This window comes from Dipodomys merriami, unplaced genomic scaffold, assembly GCF_024711535.1.
Source record: "Dipodomys merriami isolate MVZ:Mamm:240054 unplaced genomic scaffold, mDipMer1.0.p SCAF_10, whole genome shotgun sequence".
In the NCBI taxonomy this organism is placed as follows: domain Eukaryota; kingdom Metazoa; phylum Chordata; class Mammalia; order Rodentia; family Heteromyidae; genus Dipodomys; species Dipodomys merriami.
Genome location: NW_027202271.1, coordinates 35,574,977 through 35,594,062, shown reverse-complemented (window position 1 = coordinate 35,594,062; position 19,086 = coordinate 35,574,977). Strand labels below are relative to the sequence as shown.

At 35.7% G+C, this 19,086-nt stretch overlaps 1 protein-coding gene across 10 annotated transcripts in view; it reads right to left on the bottom strand.

Moving 5' to 3' along the window:
- Nav3 (neuron navigator 3) overlaps positions 1-19,086 on the bottom strand; it is a 660,839-nt gene that overhangs the window by 117,128 nt on the left and 524,625 nt on the right. For 9 of the 10 annotated variants that reach the window (XM_069989107.1, XM_069989142.1, XM_069989115.1 and 6 more), the window contains 2 exons: positions 7,127-7,235; positions 5,871-6,254 (listed from right to left, as the gene is read on the bottom strand). In XM_069989107.1, the coding sequence (XP_069845208.1) occupies positions 5,871-6,254; positions 7,127-7,235 (493 nt within the window). Of the gene's footprint in view, positions 1-5,870; positions 6,255-7,126; positions 7,236-12,932; positions 12,995-19,086 lie in introns of those variants that run through there. The other variant, XM_069989169.1, reaches the window with a different exon arrangement.

Here is a 19,086-nt window from a genome sequence, read left to right as displayed (position 1 = left end):
GAAATCAACATTCCTTATTGTACTTACCTACTAAAGAATTTTTTATTTCTTTTGCTATCAAAAATTTGAACAAGCTGATAAAAATGTAACTTTTAGTAAATGAGGGCAAGACAATTTAATTTTCTAGGCGTCATGTTTGAAAAAAGTGAAGGACATTAGTAAACTTAACAATAGTTTTGTAAGTAAGAATTACGCTACACAATTATCAGATAATAACAAAAATGCACTAAGTTATTCAACATGATGCCAGAACCTACTATCTTACATGTAAAAATATTATTACCTCCATACTAAAGATGAAGAAAAATAAATGCTAAAAGGTTAAAGTACATGTGGTCACTCAAGTCAATAATGAGATCCAAGAAAGAAATCTAGAAAGTGAGTTCCCTAAGCCATGCAAGTGGCCACCATACAACACTGTCTGTTCAAAAGGGCCACGCTGGCCTCTTGTTTGAAAACTCCTCACCATTAATCAGCCATCACTGTAACATGAGTAGTCAATCCTGATAGACACAATCCTGTTAGGTCACATTGCTTCCTTGGGTATTGGAACTCAATCAGGGTGTTCAATCTCTTATCTCAAATGGAATTCATCTAAGTTTTCCCCCTTAAGAAATTAGGATGAAGAAATAGCTAATCATCTTTCCATGTGGCTAATAATGAAAACTCAGGTGTTATGGGTATCCAGTTTTGTTTTTTGGTATTTTGTTTTTCCCCCTCAAAAAAAAGCTAGTCAGCAAAGTATTTTGCTGATAACACAGTATTTCCTTGAATTTAATATTTCCAAGCAATGACACTCCACATACTTTAGAAGAAGAAGAAGCAGAAGTACTTCCTATATACATCAATACATGAATTTCCCATGACCATCTTACAGATATAATGAAACTGATTGTTGAGTACCCCTTATGTAATGAGGACCCCTTTCCTTTTATCTTTATTGGCATATATTAAATTGTATATAGTAGGGGATTTAATTATGACATTTCATGCATGCATATAATTTGTCTTGATCATAATGTTTGCTTGTTTTGTGTGTTAATGTATTCAAAGGAAAAAACACCATCTACCCAGACATCAGTTTACATAGGGCTTGATCCTCATTCTATCCTCATTCTCAGGCTCCAACTACTATAAGATGGAATCAGCTTAATCACTATACTTCATTTCTCAAAATCATTAAAACTAGGAAACATTCTTCTTAAAGAAAAAAAATCACTCTATCCCATTGAGTTATCTTAATGACAACCAATAGTAGCATCATATCAGCATTATGTATTTACAAAAGGTTTATAATGAAATATGTGATAGGTAAGAGTATACAATCTATAGGAGTATTTACTAAATCATAAAAAATATTAACTTACTATCTTCAGTATCCCCACATTCCCAATCATAGCCTCAAAACTCCTTTAGAGCTATCTACTATCTTGGATTTTGGGCTAATCATTCTTTTTCTCTTCTTTATGGTTTTACCACATGGGTATGCATACTACAATATATTGTTTAGCATAACATGATTTTTTTCCACTTTATAAAAATTGAACACCAAGATAAGCAATCATTTTTGATATATATCTTTTACTCAAACTTGCATTTTTATAATTCATCTATCTTAATATGTATCACTGTGTTATTAATTTAGTGTGATACAGCTCCAGTTTACAACTGTATTGTAATTTCTTACTTCACTTGGCCATCATAAACATTTGAGCTGGTTGCATTCTTTCCTCTTGTTTAAAATAATACTTCCACCAACATTCATGTACTTGATGCAGTGGGCTTGCAGGCAAGAGTTTACTAGGTTCTGTATTCAAGAGATAAATCTCTGAGTCATAAAGTCATGACCATATTCAATTTTACTAGTCAATGGCAAATAGTGTTGAAAATTATTTTGTATCTTAAACTCTATATGTAAATACAAAGGAATATTTGTTGAGAATGTTAGTCAATATTTGGCATATTTATGTGAACCAATGGATGTGAAATGACCTCTAATGTTGGTTTTAATTTATGTTCCTTTTTACCAAGTAAATCAGTCACGTTTGCTTTGTTATTAGCTATTTGTGTTTTGTCTGTGAAATCTGTATTAATGTGATTTGTCTACTTGCTATTATATTCTTTCCTTTGATTATTTCTTCGCTGATATTAATCATTATCAAGTTTTGTATACGTATACAGTATATCTATTGGATATACACATATATATGTAAGTATATATCAGATACACTGACTATTTTGCTTTGTTCACTTATTATATTAATTTTTATAAATACAAAGAAGTTGATTTAAATAGCTTTTTAATTTCATATAGCAACATCTTCTGTTATTTTATTCCAGTTGAAAAATTGGCTAGCTTGCTTTTTGAGTGCTTTACATTCCATTTTTTCTCACTATCATTAAAACCTTGTCTATAAATATCTTTATTTCCATAGCCTGGTCAATTTTATTCTACTTCCCACAGCTTTCCTTCTCTGTTGGCTCCTTGTTCTTGAAGAGACTGGTGGCTGGGATTTTTAAACAGATCACTGGGAATAAATGCTCTGTCCTAAACACATGTGACCCTAAGCCCTTTGAACTCTCACTGATTAGTCAAGTGGTCAAAATCTCTCTCACCTTTAGCTAATATGTGTTTTCTAGTCAGTATTGGTAAGCTATTTGGAGTTTTCAATTATGCTTAGTGTTATCAGATGTCCCATTGGGAGATGGGTCTGATGTCAGACAGGTATACTCTCAGCTACTTGCGTGGTGGCAATTGAGATTTGTTGCCAAAAAGTTAAGGTGAACTCCATCTCAACAAACTATTTGTGGTGGAATCACATCTTGGAACCCAGTTATGCTGGAGGCTGTAAGTGGTTCTAGCCAGCCAGGACATAACTGCAAAACCTTATCCAAAAAATAAGTAAAGCGAAAAAGGGATAGAAGCATGGAACAAGTTAGCCTGCCTAACAAGCACAAGACTACAAGTTCAATCCCTGGTACCAGAAAAATAGCAACCAGAGAAGAGAACAAAGAAAAAAATATCCCAGTGTTAGCATCTGTTTCTTCCTCTATTGATACTGATTTTATTCTGGTCCATTGTTTCCATGTAGGTTACTTCCAACTAGTTATATGTGGGAGATAATATATTGACATCATTTTAAAAAATAATTATTTAAAAATCATATATAAATATGTTTTATGGATTATTTTACAGAGGATTTGGGAAGATTCAAAGCCTATACACAATTATCTTTCTACCAAACCATCTCATATAAACTTCTACCATAATCATCATCTTCCTAGAATTGTTTTTATAGTCACAACCTCATATGTCAACTGCTGTACATCACAATTACCTAATTTCTAATTTTCTTTTTTTTTTGGGGGGGGGGGTCCGGTCATGGGGCCTGAACTCTGGGCCTGGGCGCTGTCCCTCAGCTCTTCAGCTCAAGGCTAGTGCTCTACCACTTGAGCCACAGCACCACTTCCAGCTTTTTTCTTTTTGCTTATGTGGTGCTGAGGAATCGAACCCAGGGCCTCATGCATGCAAGGCAAGCGCTCTACCACTGAGCCACCTTCCCAGCCCCTAATTTCTAATTTTCATACACAAAGAAAACTTAAAGTTATTTTCCTTCCTGCCACAAAAGAATTACAGTTCGTCATCATTCTTTAGAGGAGCACAGATAACATGAAGAAATGCCCCTGGATTAGACTGTTAGTGAAGAAAACTATGCTCATAATGAACAGCTGCCTTGTAGTACTTTTGTGAAATGGATGATATAAAACTAACCTCTTAGGAAAGAAACCTAAGCATGACAACATGAAGATTATTTCATAGTGTGAAGACATCATGATCATGAAGATGCAGACTGAAAACAGACTGCACTCATTGAAGTCAATGATGTTGTTTACTAGCTAGATGAACTTAGGCAAGTCTTTTAAACCATCTACAACTCAAGTACGTCAGCTGAAGAATAGAGATGATAATATTATGCATACTTCCAGGTAGCATACAGCATTAGCTAGATTGGAGTAAGCAAATAAATGTTGGCTAGTATCGCCAAGTAAGGCCATAAGAAATAATTATATTCACTAAAAGTGTCTCATATCTTGCCCGTGCAATTGGAAGAATCAAGATTTGGAATCTATCTGCCTTAATTCACAAAGACATTTTTAATCCAACTAAGGCACTCTGGCCTTTTCCTTGTTATGAATATTCGATTATTGGATGCTTATTAAAGTAGACTTGAGGGAGGACCAAGGCAGGAGCACAATTAAGATATATCCTTGTCCTTATTTTTAATTATTTCACCCTTCCCTTAGAATTCTTAGATTACATATGTTAGGAAATTTAATTCTAGGCCAACAGCTTGGTCTGAGTATTTATCACTGGCTCACTTAACTGTAACCACTCTGAGCAGTATTTTTTACAATTAAAAACATTAAAAATCCATCAAGAAAAAAAAGTTTAATTAACTTGAATTTCTACACAATGAAATATATAACTCTGTCCCCCCACTTCCAGTGTTCTGTTTCTGCATCAAAAACAGATACTTCTTTACCCTCCTCATAAGTGAGAAACCTATCTCTAAGTCTTAATTACCGACAGATTCACATTCCCAAGTGTGGAAAGTATTTTAAAAAGAGAAGGAAAACGATAAGTCTTTGCATGCTTCAAGGAATTCTGAATTCTCAGAATGCTGATTAAATAACTTTCTGACTTTCACCTAGAGTACATAAGAAAAAAGTCATTCCTATTGGTATTGACTTCATGACATCTGTTGTAGTCAATTGAGAAAAAAATTCTTAAACATCATCATTAATTTTGTGTTTGTTGAGCCTTCTGTCCTTTTAATCAAGAAAACAATGAAGATTTAAGAAGAGAAAGTGAACTCTGTGATTAATTTTTAATAGGTTGTAGCATAGACATTCCAAGTTACTTTTCTCTAACTTACAATAATAGTACATTGACTATTGTAAAAATATGACGAATGTGAAAATGGAACCAGGTAAATTGAGGACATGGGTGGGTTTGGGAGAGATTGAGGAAAATGATGAAGGAAGATACATTGTGCACACATCTAGACATTGACTTGAAACCCCTTTGTACAACTACTTCAATGAAAATAAAAATGAATAAATAAATAAATGCCTTCAAATTCAACTTTCCTGGCACATCTCTGGCTTTCTCATACAAGGAACAGATCTCTCTCATATTTTCTATTTTGGTCTGTTATACTCCATCATATATAAATATATATGCATAACTATAATGGCAAATAATAATTTTAGTAGAATCTTTCATTTGTGATAATTATAATAGCGCATCCCTTATTCCTCCATCAAAATTCACACCCTGATTGAACCAAGTATTGAACCAAGTGTCAAAATACTCTAGGAGTATTATGGTCACATTTTAAAAATATAATTGTAAACAGAAGGAGAACAAAGACTAAGATTTTTAAAAAAAATAATTACATCCAAAGAAAATAAATACATTGCAACTTTAAACATTAACATCATATTCCCTCCAACTGTATACTTAAGTATACAATTGGAGGGGACCACAAAATATGTTCCTTAAAGCAGTTTTAGGCAACCTGAGCCAAAAGAGAAAGTAATGCAATTCAACAGACTCTTCCTATTCCCTCCCACTTCTTTTTCTATAAAATTCTACAAAAATCTGTTACTGAAGAGCATATGCAAATCACTCTGAAAAACAATAGGACAGTTTAATGCCTGATGATGTAAAGAACGTCTAGAAACATAGAGTATATAACTTTCCATGCATGAGCTGAGGGGAGGCCCCAAAACAGCTCAGATCCCATCACACTGCTCACATACTTCTCTCTTCCTACACCAATGGCATTACAGGCTGCACCACTTACCCACTGTTGATGTCATCTGTCCTCAGAGTCTTCCCAAGGATATCCCCATCACTCATGTATCCACCAACATCCACTTCTGAAGACATGTCCAGATCACTGCTTGCTTTTTCACTCATGTCAATCTGTGACATGTTTCCCAGCCGGGAGACGGCAGCTCTGCGGAGAGGTGTTGTGTACATGAACCTGGAGGGGTCTGTGTGGATGAATCGACTGGTACCACTGCGAGAGTAGCCAGCCCCCATGGAGGGAGCATCTCCTGCCTGTAGTCTGGGACATGCCTGGCCCAGCCTCCAGCTCATGGGAGTAGGGCGGCTTGTCAGGTTGGGTATGGTCCTGCCATTTACTTCTGTTGTCACCGTGCTGTCAAATGTTGTCTCCAGGGTGCTGTCAACGAAAACAGATACATAATTCTACTCTAGTGCATAAAAGCAGGAAAGGACAGGTTCAGGTGTTGCTTAACTAGATATTGCATTCAAGATTGCTAAATTATTGCATACGTTAACTACATATTGCATTCATGATTGCTAAATTATTGCATACATTATTTTTTGATTCTAATCACTTCTGCAGATGATAAAACGTGGGAAGAGCTGTCCTTTGTTTCCACCATTACAGAACAAAATATGGCCTTACTTCTTCTTTTTTAAAGTATACCTTCAACAGCCTACTGTAAACTTCTCAGACTGTCTGCAAGAGCTATCTACACCTCCATGCATTCTTGAATGTCTTCCTGTTACCCCTCCCACATGCTCCAGAGCAGGAATGCACCTGCTTAGTAGCAAGGGTCAAAGTTGCTGCAGTGAATTTAGTTAGATCAGGAAATTATATGGAGAAGAGATTTTTTTTTCTTTTTTTGTGGGGCCTGAAGTCTAGGCCTGGGGCTGTCCCTCAGCTCTTCAGCTCAAGGCTAGCACTCTACCGCATGAGTCACAGCACCACTTCCAGCTTTTTCTGCTTATGTGGTGCTAAGGAATCAATCCCAGTCCTTGTGCATGCAAGGCAAGCACTCTACCACTGACCCACCTTCTCAGCCCCAGAAGAGATTTTTTTTTAATCCTGAATGTTTTGTTTAGAATTATTACTGACTGTGATCATTAGTGATGCTTTTAGTGATAATTTATTGGAAAATTTAAAGTAGAGAAATAATGAAGGATAATTTATATTCTCCTCTTCCATTATAAGAGACATTAAATACTTGACTGTTGGGGTTATTTTTTATCTTTATTGGTCCAAAGACACAAAATTTGGGGAACAACCTGTGGCTGATCTGGGTCCCACGAAGACTGGACATGGTCTCTTCTAAGTTCTGCCTTAGGTCTGCTATGTTCTTAACTGTTCTCATTCTTCTGGTTTCAGGGTCTTCACCTGGAAATGGGACAGGACAATGAGTCTGCTATTCAATTCCATTTGTTCTTGATATAATTGTATATTATACTTGATGATTGTAAAATTCTCTTCTAAGAAATGAGATAAACATTCCAAATAACTATTATCTTCTGAGAAAGGTATATTTCTTCTTTAGATCACATAAAATGTGAATAAAAACAGGTGTAACATCATAATTAATAACTCTGAAGTGGTAGAAACACTATAATACTTCAGTCTATGACCCTAATCATTGCAAAATGAGACTCACTAGGAAATGCCCTATACGGTACTCTGTGTTTCTCAGCTTAATTTAAAAACTGTATATTATTTTAAATATTTAAATATTTCAATAAATACCCCTTTTGCCAGTGCTGGGCTTGAATTCTGGGCCTAGTTACTGACCCTGAGCTTCTTTTGTTTAAGGAGATGCACTCTACCACTTGTGCCATGCTACTACTTCCAGTTTTTTGAGTAGTTTATTAGATATGAGTCTTATGGACTTTCTTGCAGGGTCTGGCTTCAAACTGTGATCCTCAGATTTCAGCCTCCTGAGTGGCTATTATGCCTGATGTGAGCCACCAGCACACAGCAAAATTTCTAAGTGTACTTGGAATAGGTGGTTTAAACTAACTTACCTAGCATGTTTATATTTACACTTTGGGGAATAAGTGAGAGGCCATCACTACAAAATAACAGCTTTTTTTCTTTTAATGACTCATAGACCCTTTTAATTACTTCTCAACTTTCTTCAGGTAACCTGAATTGCAATACTAATGTTACTAATGTTCAAGTGATGCATTAGGAATTTTCACCCCAAATGTCATGTCTACTGATTACGAAACCAATAGTTTTGCCAGTGTGGTACATGTTAGCTTTACAGTATCACTTGGAGGCAGAAGTTCCATTAAACCATTTGTTCATTATTATTATATAGTACTCCTTAGGCCAGTGTCCATTTGAAGCTGATGGGTCTAGACAATAAGAAAATCAGAATGTAGAGGAAACATAGTCTATATTCTATTCGATTTGAGCTCAGAGAACAGGAATCTTTTAAAAGGGGGAAGAAGAACAAAGAAGTTTAAAAAATACATGAACAAAGGAAGGGAGAGAAGAGAGGAGAATTTCAAGAAGGAAGGAAGGAAGGAAGGAAGGGAGGGAAGGACGGAGGGAGAGAGGGATTAGAACAGATGCATTAAGAGGAGAGAAGAGGATAGGAGAGGGAAGAAGAGTCTAGAAGCAAACTGTAAATAAATAATGTAAGAAATGATTTAAGGGATAAAACAGAGAAGAAAAAGAAACTGGAAGCAGAAAAATAGCATATATTAAATTGCATTATGAAAATTGTCACAGAGACAAGGCAAGATGCATATAAACAATCTGTTCTAAATTTCTAGGTGCAATTTAACCTGCTAATGGACTTCCTTAGCGTTTAGACCATATATATACACATATAGATATATCTCAAAGACGTTAATTTAACATCCGTATTACTAGTCAAAGGATTGTAGGTATTTCAGAGATTTTTGCCTAGAAGGCGTAAAACTCATCTATGCTTCATGTAGGACATAGGCTCTTGCCTCTGTCTTCAATACTGGTAAGTTCTGCCTCTCCTTCCAATGTTAGGTGCAATTATGAGAACATTTATGGACAATGAACAATAACATTTCCCTTTAGTTTCCTTCCAGGAGCTCCAGTGGATCTGATCAAATGTACACCACCTTTACCATGGCAGCCATTCAAATATGAAACTATGCTAATTCCTTCTTATCTTTTGTGCCAAACATTGCTAGTTAGCTCATTATCACTCATCTCAACTCTTTCCAAGAAAGGCACCACTCCGCTGTCATTCTACGTAGGTTCTCTTTAATTTATTTCAATAATTAAAATGTTTCTCATTAGTATCATTTCAAAGGGAGAATGCCCTCACTTCATGGAAGTAAAAATATTGTACTTGACATCAATTAATTACATAAGGGAGCTTCATTTTAACAATTATATTTTGTTAAGCAACCATTCTTGATCATAATCATGCCTGTACCAGTCCTCATCCTCCCTCTTTGCCTTTCCCAAACAAGTCCCATCAGATTCCTGGTTCCATTTTGTTCCTCTTTGAAGAAAAAAGAAGGTTTTATAAGCAAAAAATTAAAGGGGAGGGCATGAATATCACTGTGGTCAAAGGAAAGGCAGAGGCAACAAAGTGATTTATTCAAATGGGTCAGGAAGAGTGAAGAAGGGGAAAAGAAGGTGACTCAGTAAACCCAAATCAGTCCAGAACATCTTACACAGCACATAAACCTTAAGTTCCACGTGATAGTTAAAAATGATAAGTCATAAAGGGACAAAAGTGTTGAGATGACTCTCATTTTAGGGATGGTAAATGCAAATCTTTCACCTTTGGCAAGTTCATAAAGAATACCATTATGTGCCATGTCCCATGTCTGACTCCCTTCCCTCTGACAGAACACTAAGATTAAACATTGTATCTGAACCACTTGCTGACTGTCATAATATTAAACCTGACATCCACATCTTTTAAATATCTTTTAAATATTAATTTCAAGAGTATTGCCATTTGACTTTCTATGAAATATTATTCAGCTGTTTCATTTTAAATCTCCTTTTTTTTTCTTTTTTACAATCTAACAGGAATCTCTTAGATCCTGGAATTCTCCCTGTTGCAGTCAGTGGTTGTTTATGTTATTTCCCGCATATTTCAGAACCATCTTCTCACTTCCTCCTTCCTTCCCTTCCTTCCTTTTTCCCTCCCTCCCCCCTTCCTCCCCTGATTCTCTCATCCTGGCATCCACTCATGACACTGCCCCACTCAGAACAATCAGACAAACAGACGTTGTACCCCATCACTTACTGAACAGACCATCATTGCTGACTTTTTTCATGTCCTGAGAGCTAATAAGCAAAGCAAAATTTATTACAGCAAATGTTTTCAATGACCCGCGAAAGGCAAGATTAAAACTAAGTGCACTTACACAGCCCCTAAGAGTTGACTGAATAGTCTGAAATGTCCTATGAATTTGTATTCAAATGATGCTTAAAGGCTTGGGGTCGACGTGGGGTGAAAAGGGCCACATATGAAAATGCACATATAATGAAATAAACATTCAGTACCCCAAATCAAAGTTAACAGAATACCACACATGAGAAATTTAATACAAACATGCTATTTCCTTCTCACTTGTATAATTTCAGCCAACTATTATTTCTGAAGGAGACTTCCATATGTTTCAGACATAATGACAAGCATTTTCTAGAAGGCTCTGCTTTGAAATCCACTTGAGTTAAACTGGTGGAAACTGCTTTCTCACTACTTATAGAACAGGCTAGATTCAGTGCTTCTGGATTATTTTTTTAGTGCAACAGACCATTTATTTTGTCCTTACATTTTAGGCTTTAATTATACACATTGTAATTAACAGTGGCAGCACTACAATCTTTTAGTGGAAACCAAATTATACATGAATGAACCTGATTTAGAGAATTACATGCTCCTAAACCATCTATTTTACATATACATATTTATGTATATATATATATATATATGTATGAACAACTTGACTTCTTTTAAGAAATAACCTTAGATTTGTGGACAATCCAACAATGAATGGAATAAAACATTTAAACTCATCCGTGTAATCCTAACACTTTCAAGGGAAAATAACAGCACATGGTTAATAGCCATATAATTGCATTTTAAAATAATCTCCTATACAGTTGGCATAGACCTTAGTTTGTCCAGTTTATTGTTATTCAAGAGTAAAAAGTTAAACTCCAAAAACTTTGTCTAAAACCAACTTTGAAGTAGCCATCTTGAGAATCTCTCAGGCACTTGGTAAACATTCTCAAATCTCTGTGTGCTGTGAGCTCAAATGTACTCACCAATATAATAGTTCATTATGTGGAGAGAGTATTATTGAAATACTTCATTATCTGAATAAATGACCATTCACATCAGAGCTATTGGGACAATCTTTCCTCTTGCCTCTTATGTGTTTTGAATACTGGCACAAGTACAGGGGAACCCTTAAGGAGAACTATCATATAAATACAATAAGCAGATAATCTGTTTATAAACCTTGGTTTATAGACTTCTGCTAGGAGGCTGCCATCTGACAGTAATGATCCAAGTTATTTATGCACAAAAGGAAAGCTTTCATATACACACCCACCCACTGCATGCTATAATTTAACAGAGCAACCTACAAATACTGCCAGGGGACTGCACTTTGTTCATGTCTATGAAAATCTTTACAGAAGAGGTACTTAGAACAAGATCAATGGCGGCATTTTAAAAGGCAAAGATGACTATTATCTGATTCTATAGTTCCAGGGGATCAGAAAAAAAAGAGATTCATAAGGATCAAGACTCTAGTCTTTGTACTTCACAGAGCTGCTTTATGAGAAGCAGTTCATCACAGAAGCCATACAATACTGAAGTGGTAATTCTGTGGTGTCTGAGAACCTGGTGTATTCAGATTCAGAAATAATTATTCTGACAACTGTAAACATTACTCTTTGGGAGCCAAAGTGACATGAAAAACGAGCCATATTTGATTCTGCTCTCCCTCTCTCACTCTCTCTGAGCTTTTCCCCCCTAAAATGGGTTGCTAAAACATTTCAGACAGCCTTGTAAAACATCTTGTCACAAAGGATCTTCATAAAGAAAAAGACAAATCTGTATTCACGTGAATCACAACAAAGAAATCAGAAACTGGCCAGGTTTAATTCTTTTGAATTCCTTGAATCTTAGAATTCCTATTCTAAGTCACTTCTGAAAACACCCATTGACATAAATTATGATATGCTCAGTGGTTCAATGCTTAGAGATTTTTAAAGAAGGGACTATAGGGTATCAATATATTTTGGTACACCATGGAATTCATCAAGCAGAATTTAAATGTACCCATCTGAGTTGTTTTGCTAAGTGGCAAAGTTGACCATTAACAATCACAAAAATGAAAAATCACTTGTTATCTTCATATCTAGTTAAAGACTGTCATTAAAGTACTACTAAAACTCCTGTCATTAACAAGGCCTCATTTGTAAAGTATGCGAATAGTTTATAGTCATCCACATCGTCTAAGGAGTTATAATGTACAATTCAGGACTACATCCTCCAAAAAAAATGTTAGTAAAAGGCACCAAAGGCCTATGCATTTCTGGAAGTGATACGAGAATATAGGTGCTTGTCTCTAAGGTACAAAAGGAGGGTTCTACCCAGGACACTGTGAGTCAGAACCTAAACTACTCAGAAAACTGACCAAGAAGGCTCATTATTCTCCATTCCATGTGTGGGTAAGGTCACCTTGAGGGAAACTGGGCAAACTGGCCCCATTAGTGACTTAGTTAAAAAAAAAAACATGCTTGGAGTTTTAAAATGTTAACATTTTCCTCTGGCTATCTAGAAGGTATTGGACAATAGGCCAGAACTAGCCAGGGCAAATAGCTGGTATTACTTTTCTCCAAATAACTTGACAACTGGCACTCTTTGCTAATCTTTATAAAGTAAATCATTTTAAACGAAAAAGAATTTTGTTTTTGTTTTTAAGTGAGTACAGTTAAAAAAAAGTTCAAAGGGTAGGAGATATTAGATAATGCAAATAATTTCCTAGGATATTATGAAATATGTTTTAAAAAATCCCATATAACTTAAAAAAATTAGGAGTAAAGTGGACTTACCCAGTAAGTCGGTGTAAAGCGCTTGTTCCAGATCGCCCAGCATGGTAAGGATTACATCTTGATCCAGATGAGCGGTCCCTTCCCGCAGGCAGCTTTCCCCTTCCTCTTCCGCCCAACTTCTGCTGATGCTGCTTAGCTTGGAAGATCCATTTTCATCTTCCGATCTGCTATCTTCATCACTCTCACCTTCCAACCCTCTTCCGACAGACCAGTCCTCTAAGTCTTCACTGCAAGACTGGCTGCCTCCTGCAGGCAGAAGATTCCAGGCTCCAGAGCCGCTGGTTTGATGGTACAGAGATTGCACAGACCTCGAGAGAAACCTGGACAGCGAGCGCCTCTCTGCATACTGAGATTCTCTCTGGCTGGCCTTTGCAGCATTTCCAAACCAGTTAGAAATGCGCACAGTGGGTCTTCTCTCTCCTTCACTGGTGAGGACCAGGTTAGTAAGTGACTTCTGTTTCTGTAGGCAAGCTCCCTTCTTTCTTACTTCTTTGCTCTGAAACACAGACAGCTCAGCACGCCGCTGCATGGTTCTCCCAGTGCGTTCTTCCTTTCAATTCGATTTCATATTGTCTTTTCTGTTTCTTTCCTTTTCTTTTTAAACACTGCAATAGCACCTAGCCCTTTCGGTTTTAACGTAGGCATGCACTTTAGCAAAGGCTCAGACTCGAACACTCACAGATGACTCTGGAGATAGGTACGGAAGATAAAATGATCTGCCCACCAAAAGGAGCTGGCCACATCGCATCACTGATCAGCAGTACTTACACATATTTTGCTTAAATAGACCTGAAGCACAGAAGAGTTCACCAAAGACTCTGCTCCAGCTGAAAAGTAGCCCGGCAAGCCAACCACGTTTTCCTGTCTTCATCCAATCGCGTGTGTCTGCAGGATGGTGGGTCCACATTTCTCTGTATTGCTTCTGGGTTTCCAAATGCAAGGTAGCGAAGCATGAACGACGCCTCTGTCTTCCCTCCCCCCTCGCACCTTCCTTTGCCTCTCCAGTAGCCCTTAAACGGATCGAGGTCCGCAAGCCTTTCCTCTAATGAGCTGACACAGTGCAGCAAGTACAGCTTCCGCATCAGAGCCCAGTAAGAGCAGAAATTAAGCACGGAAGCCCAGCCCTGCACAAGCCTCCCGCATTTTAGTATTCCACCTGCATTCTCAGATCTATGGCTCTTCCTTGCTGCTGCAGTGGAAGCCGCTGGCTGCCATGGCAGCAAACATCCTGCTAAATTAAAACAGAGGCACTGAAGCAGCTGTCCAGCTAGAATGCCACAGGTTTCTGAACCAAGCCAGAAAGGGATGGTACACGATAAACCCTCGGCACGTTTAAATGCCTCTCAGCCACCCAGTCTCATACACTGACACACACACACACACACACACACACACACACACACACACACACACACACCACACACACACACACACACACACACACACACACACCACACAACACCACACACACACACCCTAATGCCTAGAATGACAGACTCGTTCTCTATAGCTGCAAGCAGCCAAAGCTGGCAGGTCTGCCTTCTGAATGTTGGGATTGTGCTGTGAAAGCACAAATTACATTTAATAGTGTAAAGGACCAGAAAAAAATGGAGCTTGACTCTCCCTACTCGCTGACAGATAGTGCTTTAAAGGGAAAGACTACACATCATATTTTAAAGGACAGATTGTAGGATCTTTCCCCCTCCCCTTATTGTGAAGCTATTCTAAAATCCTAATGTGACAATAAAAATCAAGGTTTCTTCCTTCTTTTCTGTAACAAAATGTAGCACAAGTAAATCAGAAGGTCTTTTCCTGAATATTTTGTCTCCAAGCATACGATTGAAAGTTTATGGGCAAGTGTATAGAATACAATAATGTGACAGAAAGCATAAAATGTACATTAGGGATTTTTAAAATATATTGAGCATTTCCCCAATCTATTCCATGTACCTATGAAAGCACAATTAACATCATTTTTAATACTTAGTATGTTATATTTACTATAAGACAAATTTCTTATATTGGTTTTGTATATGTCTAAAAAGAAATTTTAGAAAAACTTTATATATATATATTATATATATAGTAGCCTTTATGGGTATTACTGATAAGCAAAAAGAATATGAAAGAGAATCTGTTTAGGATTTTCTGTCCACAAATATATTTTGTTAAAAGAGGAAAATAAGAAACTTTAAAAAATACAAGTCATTCAAGATGATATTTTAATTCTGATCAATCTTCAGAGTTAAGGTGGTAAAACTGTGATTTTTCTACCTTTTATTATTAATCTCAACTATGAGAAATGAGTAAGATCCTAAAGGTATAAATTAGCATTAAATACTCAATATTTATGTCTTTAAATATTGTAACAGCTTTTACCAAGTTAATTTTTCCTTATGCCTCCCATCAAAGTTGATCATATTTGCACTTAATTTACCAATATGTAAACAGAAATTAAGTTAACAGACAACTGTAATAGCATTTCACACTAAACAAACTTAGGAATTGTGGAATGTTGATTCTCAATTTTTTTCTTTTTTATTGTAAAAATACCATACAGAGGGGTTACAATTACATGAGCAAGGTAATGAGTACATTTCTTATCAAGCATTGTTGCCTCCTCCTTTGTTTCCCCTGATCATCCTTTCCCATCTCCTGCCGCTCCCCGCCCAATTTTTTATTCTTCAAAAATTGTATTTAAGCTGGGTGACACTGGTTCATACCTATAATCCTAGCTACTTAAGAGTCTGAGATCTGAAGTTGAGGTTTGAGGCCAGACTCAGCAAACAAATTTGAGAGACTCTTTATATTTAATTAAGCAGCAAAAAGCTAGAATTGGAGGCATGGGTCAAGTGGTAGAATATCAGCTATGAGAAAACAGGGCCCTGAGTTCAAGCCCCAGTACTGGCACATAACCACAAAAATGTGTTTACATATGCAACATGTTCAAATAAAGTGAATACAAATGGAAAAAAAAAACATTGAAACTGAACATTGTGAGCCATTATGGATTCTAAAAACAATTTTGTTGAAATATTTTTAAGTGGTCAAATGCTACTCCCCTTCAGATTCCTAAAGAAGATATGTTTAAATTTCACTTTGAGTTACTGTCCCAGGACACTTAAAGGCTTTGAGAAAATTACCTTTTAAGTTATAAAACTTGAACTTGTTTAAATACATTACATTTATATTATCTGGAATATGATAAAGTGCCTGAAAATCTTATACATTCACACAAGAGGGAGCTCTAACACACTTTAGATGGTAAAAGAATTGATTTTATATATGTATAATAAAAGCAGTAATTATGTCTTTATACAAGAGTGTTGGTGTATCAACTGCTTTAAACTTTGCTTCTTGCAATGAAGAGTTCCAAACCAAGGAAATGACTTTTTAAAGCACAGTTTTCCAGGTAGAGTCTCATAATGCTCATTTAGTTGGTCTGAGAAGGCCTAATTCTAACTTACTTCCAGGTATTATTGGCTCTGGGGCCCTGCTTTGAGAGGTGTTGCGCTGTTGAGTTTTAGCTGGAGATGATTTTGCTTCCTATAGGACATTTGACAATATAAATAGACATTCTGGAGTATAACAACTGTTGGGAATGATATCTGATAGGTAGAGGTCAACTAAAATTCCTTCAGTGACAGGTTGGTTCAGGCCTCAAAAAAGAATTAAGCAGTCTATGATATCAGTAGTGATAAAAGAAATGATGTTTTTTTGCTGACACTAATGTCCAATCCATGTTGTTGGTTTAAGTGCCCTTAATTATTTTATTATCACTTTTACTTTATTTTGAGTTAATATATACTTAAAATAGTATTTATTTCCACACATGCACATATTACACTTTGAAGAAATTCAAATTCTATACCATATTCCCTTTATTCTCTTCTATTTTCCCCACTTTTTTAAACAGTGATGGATTTCACTATGCTGAATACAAATATAATCTATAGATATATATTATATAATATATTATATAATATTATATTATATATAATATAATAGCCTTTGAACCTTTTCATCAATTAGAATCCCTCCTTTTACCACTCTCACTGATTCCATCTTAGTCTCTCTTTTATATTCATGTCCTATTATAGTACTACTATTATTACCATAATCAAATAAGCAAGAACAAACATGTGATATTTGAATTTCTGAGTTTGGCTTAATATGCTCAAAATAATGATCTCCAGATTTACCCATTTTCCTGAAGATAGTATTTATATTCCATGGTGTGTGTGTGTGTGTTTGTGTGTATGTGTATGTGTGTTTGTGTGTGTGTGTATTTGTGTGTGTGTTTCTACCATGAAGATTATTGCAATACACTTTATTTTTTTATTGTAAAGATACTATACAGAGGTTACAGTTACATGAGTAAGGTAATGAGTACACTTCCTATTGAGCATGCAATACACTTTAGTAAGCAAGCATCTTATGTGTCAATTTACTTTCTTGTGTACTGATTTAATTTCCTTTAGATAAATGCCCAAGAGTGGTAGATAAGATTCACAATACATCAATTTTTAGTTTTTGGAAGAGCCTCCATTCTGAGTTCCACCAACAGTGTATTAGGATTCCATTCTCATGCATCCCCATTAACATTTGATTTTGCTTATTTTCTTAAGGAACGCCACTCTGGTTGGTGTGAAATGGAATATTGGTGTAGATTTGACTTGTATTTATTTTAGAGATGCCCTGTATTCTAAGATCCATGGTCACAGAGATCAACTCTGTCAGTTGATCTCATGACAGAGGGAAAGGAGACAGAAGAGATCCAAACAATAACTCTTAAAACTTCTGCTCAAGAATAGTCATGTCATGTTACTGTGCATATTTTATTTATTAGATAAGTGCAGGAGGAAGAATGATCATCTTACAAGAATGATCCCCAAAAGACTTAGGCTACATTTAATCAAACTAGTAAGGTGGAGCCTGTAGAGAAAATCTACATGCATTTTGAAGACATGCTAACCTAAACAGCATTACAATGGCATTTTTTTGTAGATTTCTTAGTCAAAAATAACTGTTAGTAACATGTATTTGCAGTAGTTTTTCCCCCTGGAACTACATCAGAACAAGTTGACTGTGAACAAAGATAGAAAATCCACTTTTAGCTCCTCCCAAGACATCTATGCCTGCTTGTTTGGAGCATGAATTTATTTATACATAAGTATATTTATCTTTATTTGGATTCAAACATACAAATATAAGGAAGAAGCTTGGATGCAAAATAAGTAAACATATCCAATCAATAGCAAAAGTGCAAATCACTATAATTCTGCCAAGACCTAAAAATACAGGTACTATAATGTTCTAGAAAGTATGCTTTTCAACTCTTAAGTAAACATAATTATGATGTAGTATTTAAATTTAAAAAATCTAAACTGATTTGAAATACCCGAACTTGATCTTTATAAACATTCAGGGAAAAGGTAGCTTACTGATCATTTGCAAAGGTCTTCAATGCTAGATATTTCCAATATTTAGTACAAATTCTACTAAGTCAGAAAACTACATGTAACTATGAGCTTATCATGTGGTTAAACCTAAACTCTTATTTCTAAAATGATTTCCTGAATTCTCAGGTATTTTTAAAATATTAAATATTTTAATGCCATCTTTTTAAAGATAGCATGCCAGTTTTGCCAATAGCAAGACAAATCTAGTTTCTCTCAACATTTTCCATTTGAATATAAATTCTAATTAAAGGTTGGAAAGTACATTAAACATATGTTAAACTTCATAGTAAATAAATCATCAGCCAGACAGCCTTATACAAAAGAAAAAAAAGGATAAGACTAAGTGTGAATCTATGTAGTAAACAAAATCTAAAAACTTTCTTTTTTAAAAAAAGAAAACTTTCTTGAATGATATCAGTAGAATGAGAATTTAGGCTCATCTTACATTTGGCAATATCTCTTGGCAATGGAAAGAGATGGCAGAGGGCAGGTTCTTTTTGTCAATGTATGAGAGAATAAAACATAAGCCAAAGTAGTAAAAATCCACATCATAAACTTGAGCCGGCCTATAACATCAAGTTTTGTCAGGAATTTTATAGGATGAAGTAGAAGCAATAAGCTCATTTACTCACTGCTATAAATTATACATGGCATAATAATAATTATTAAAGCAGCCACCACATTAGATCAGG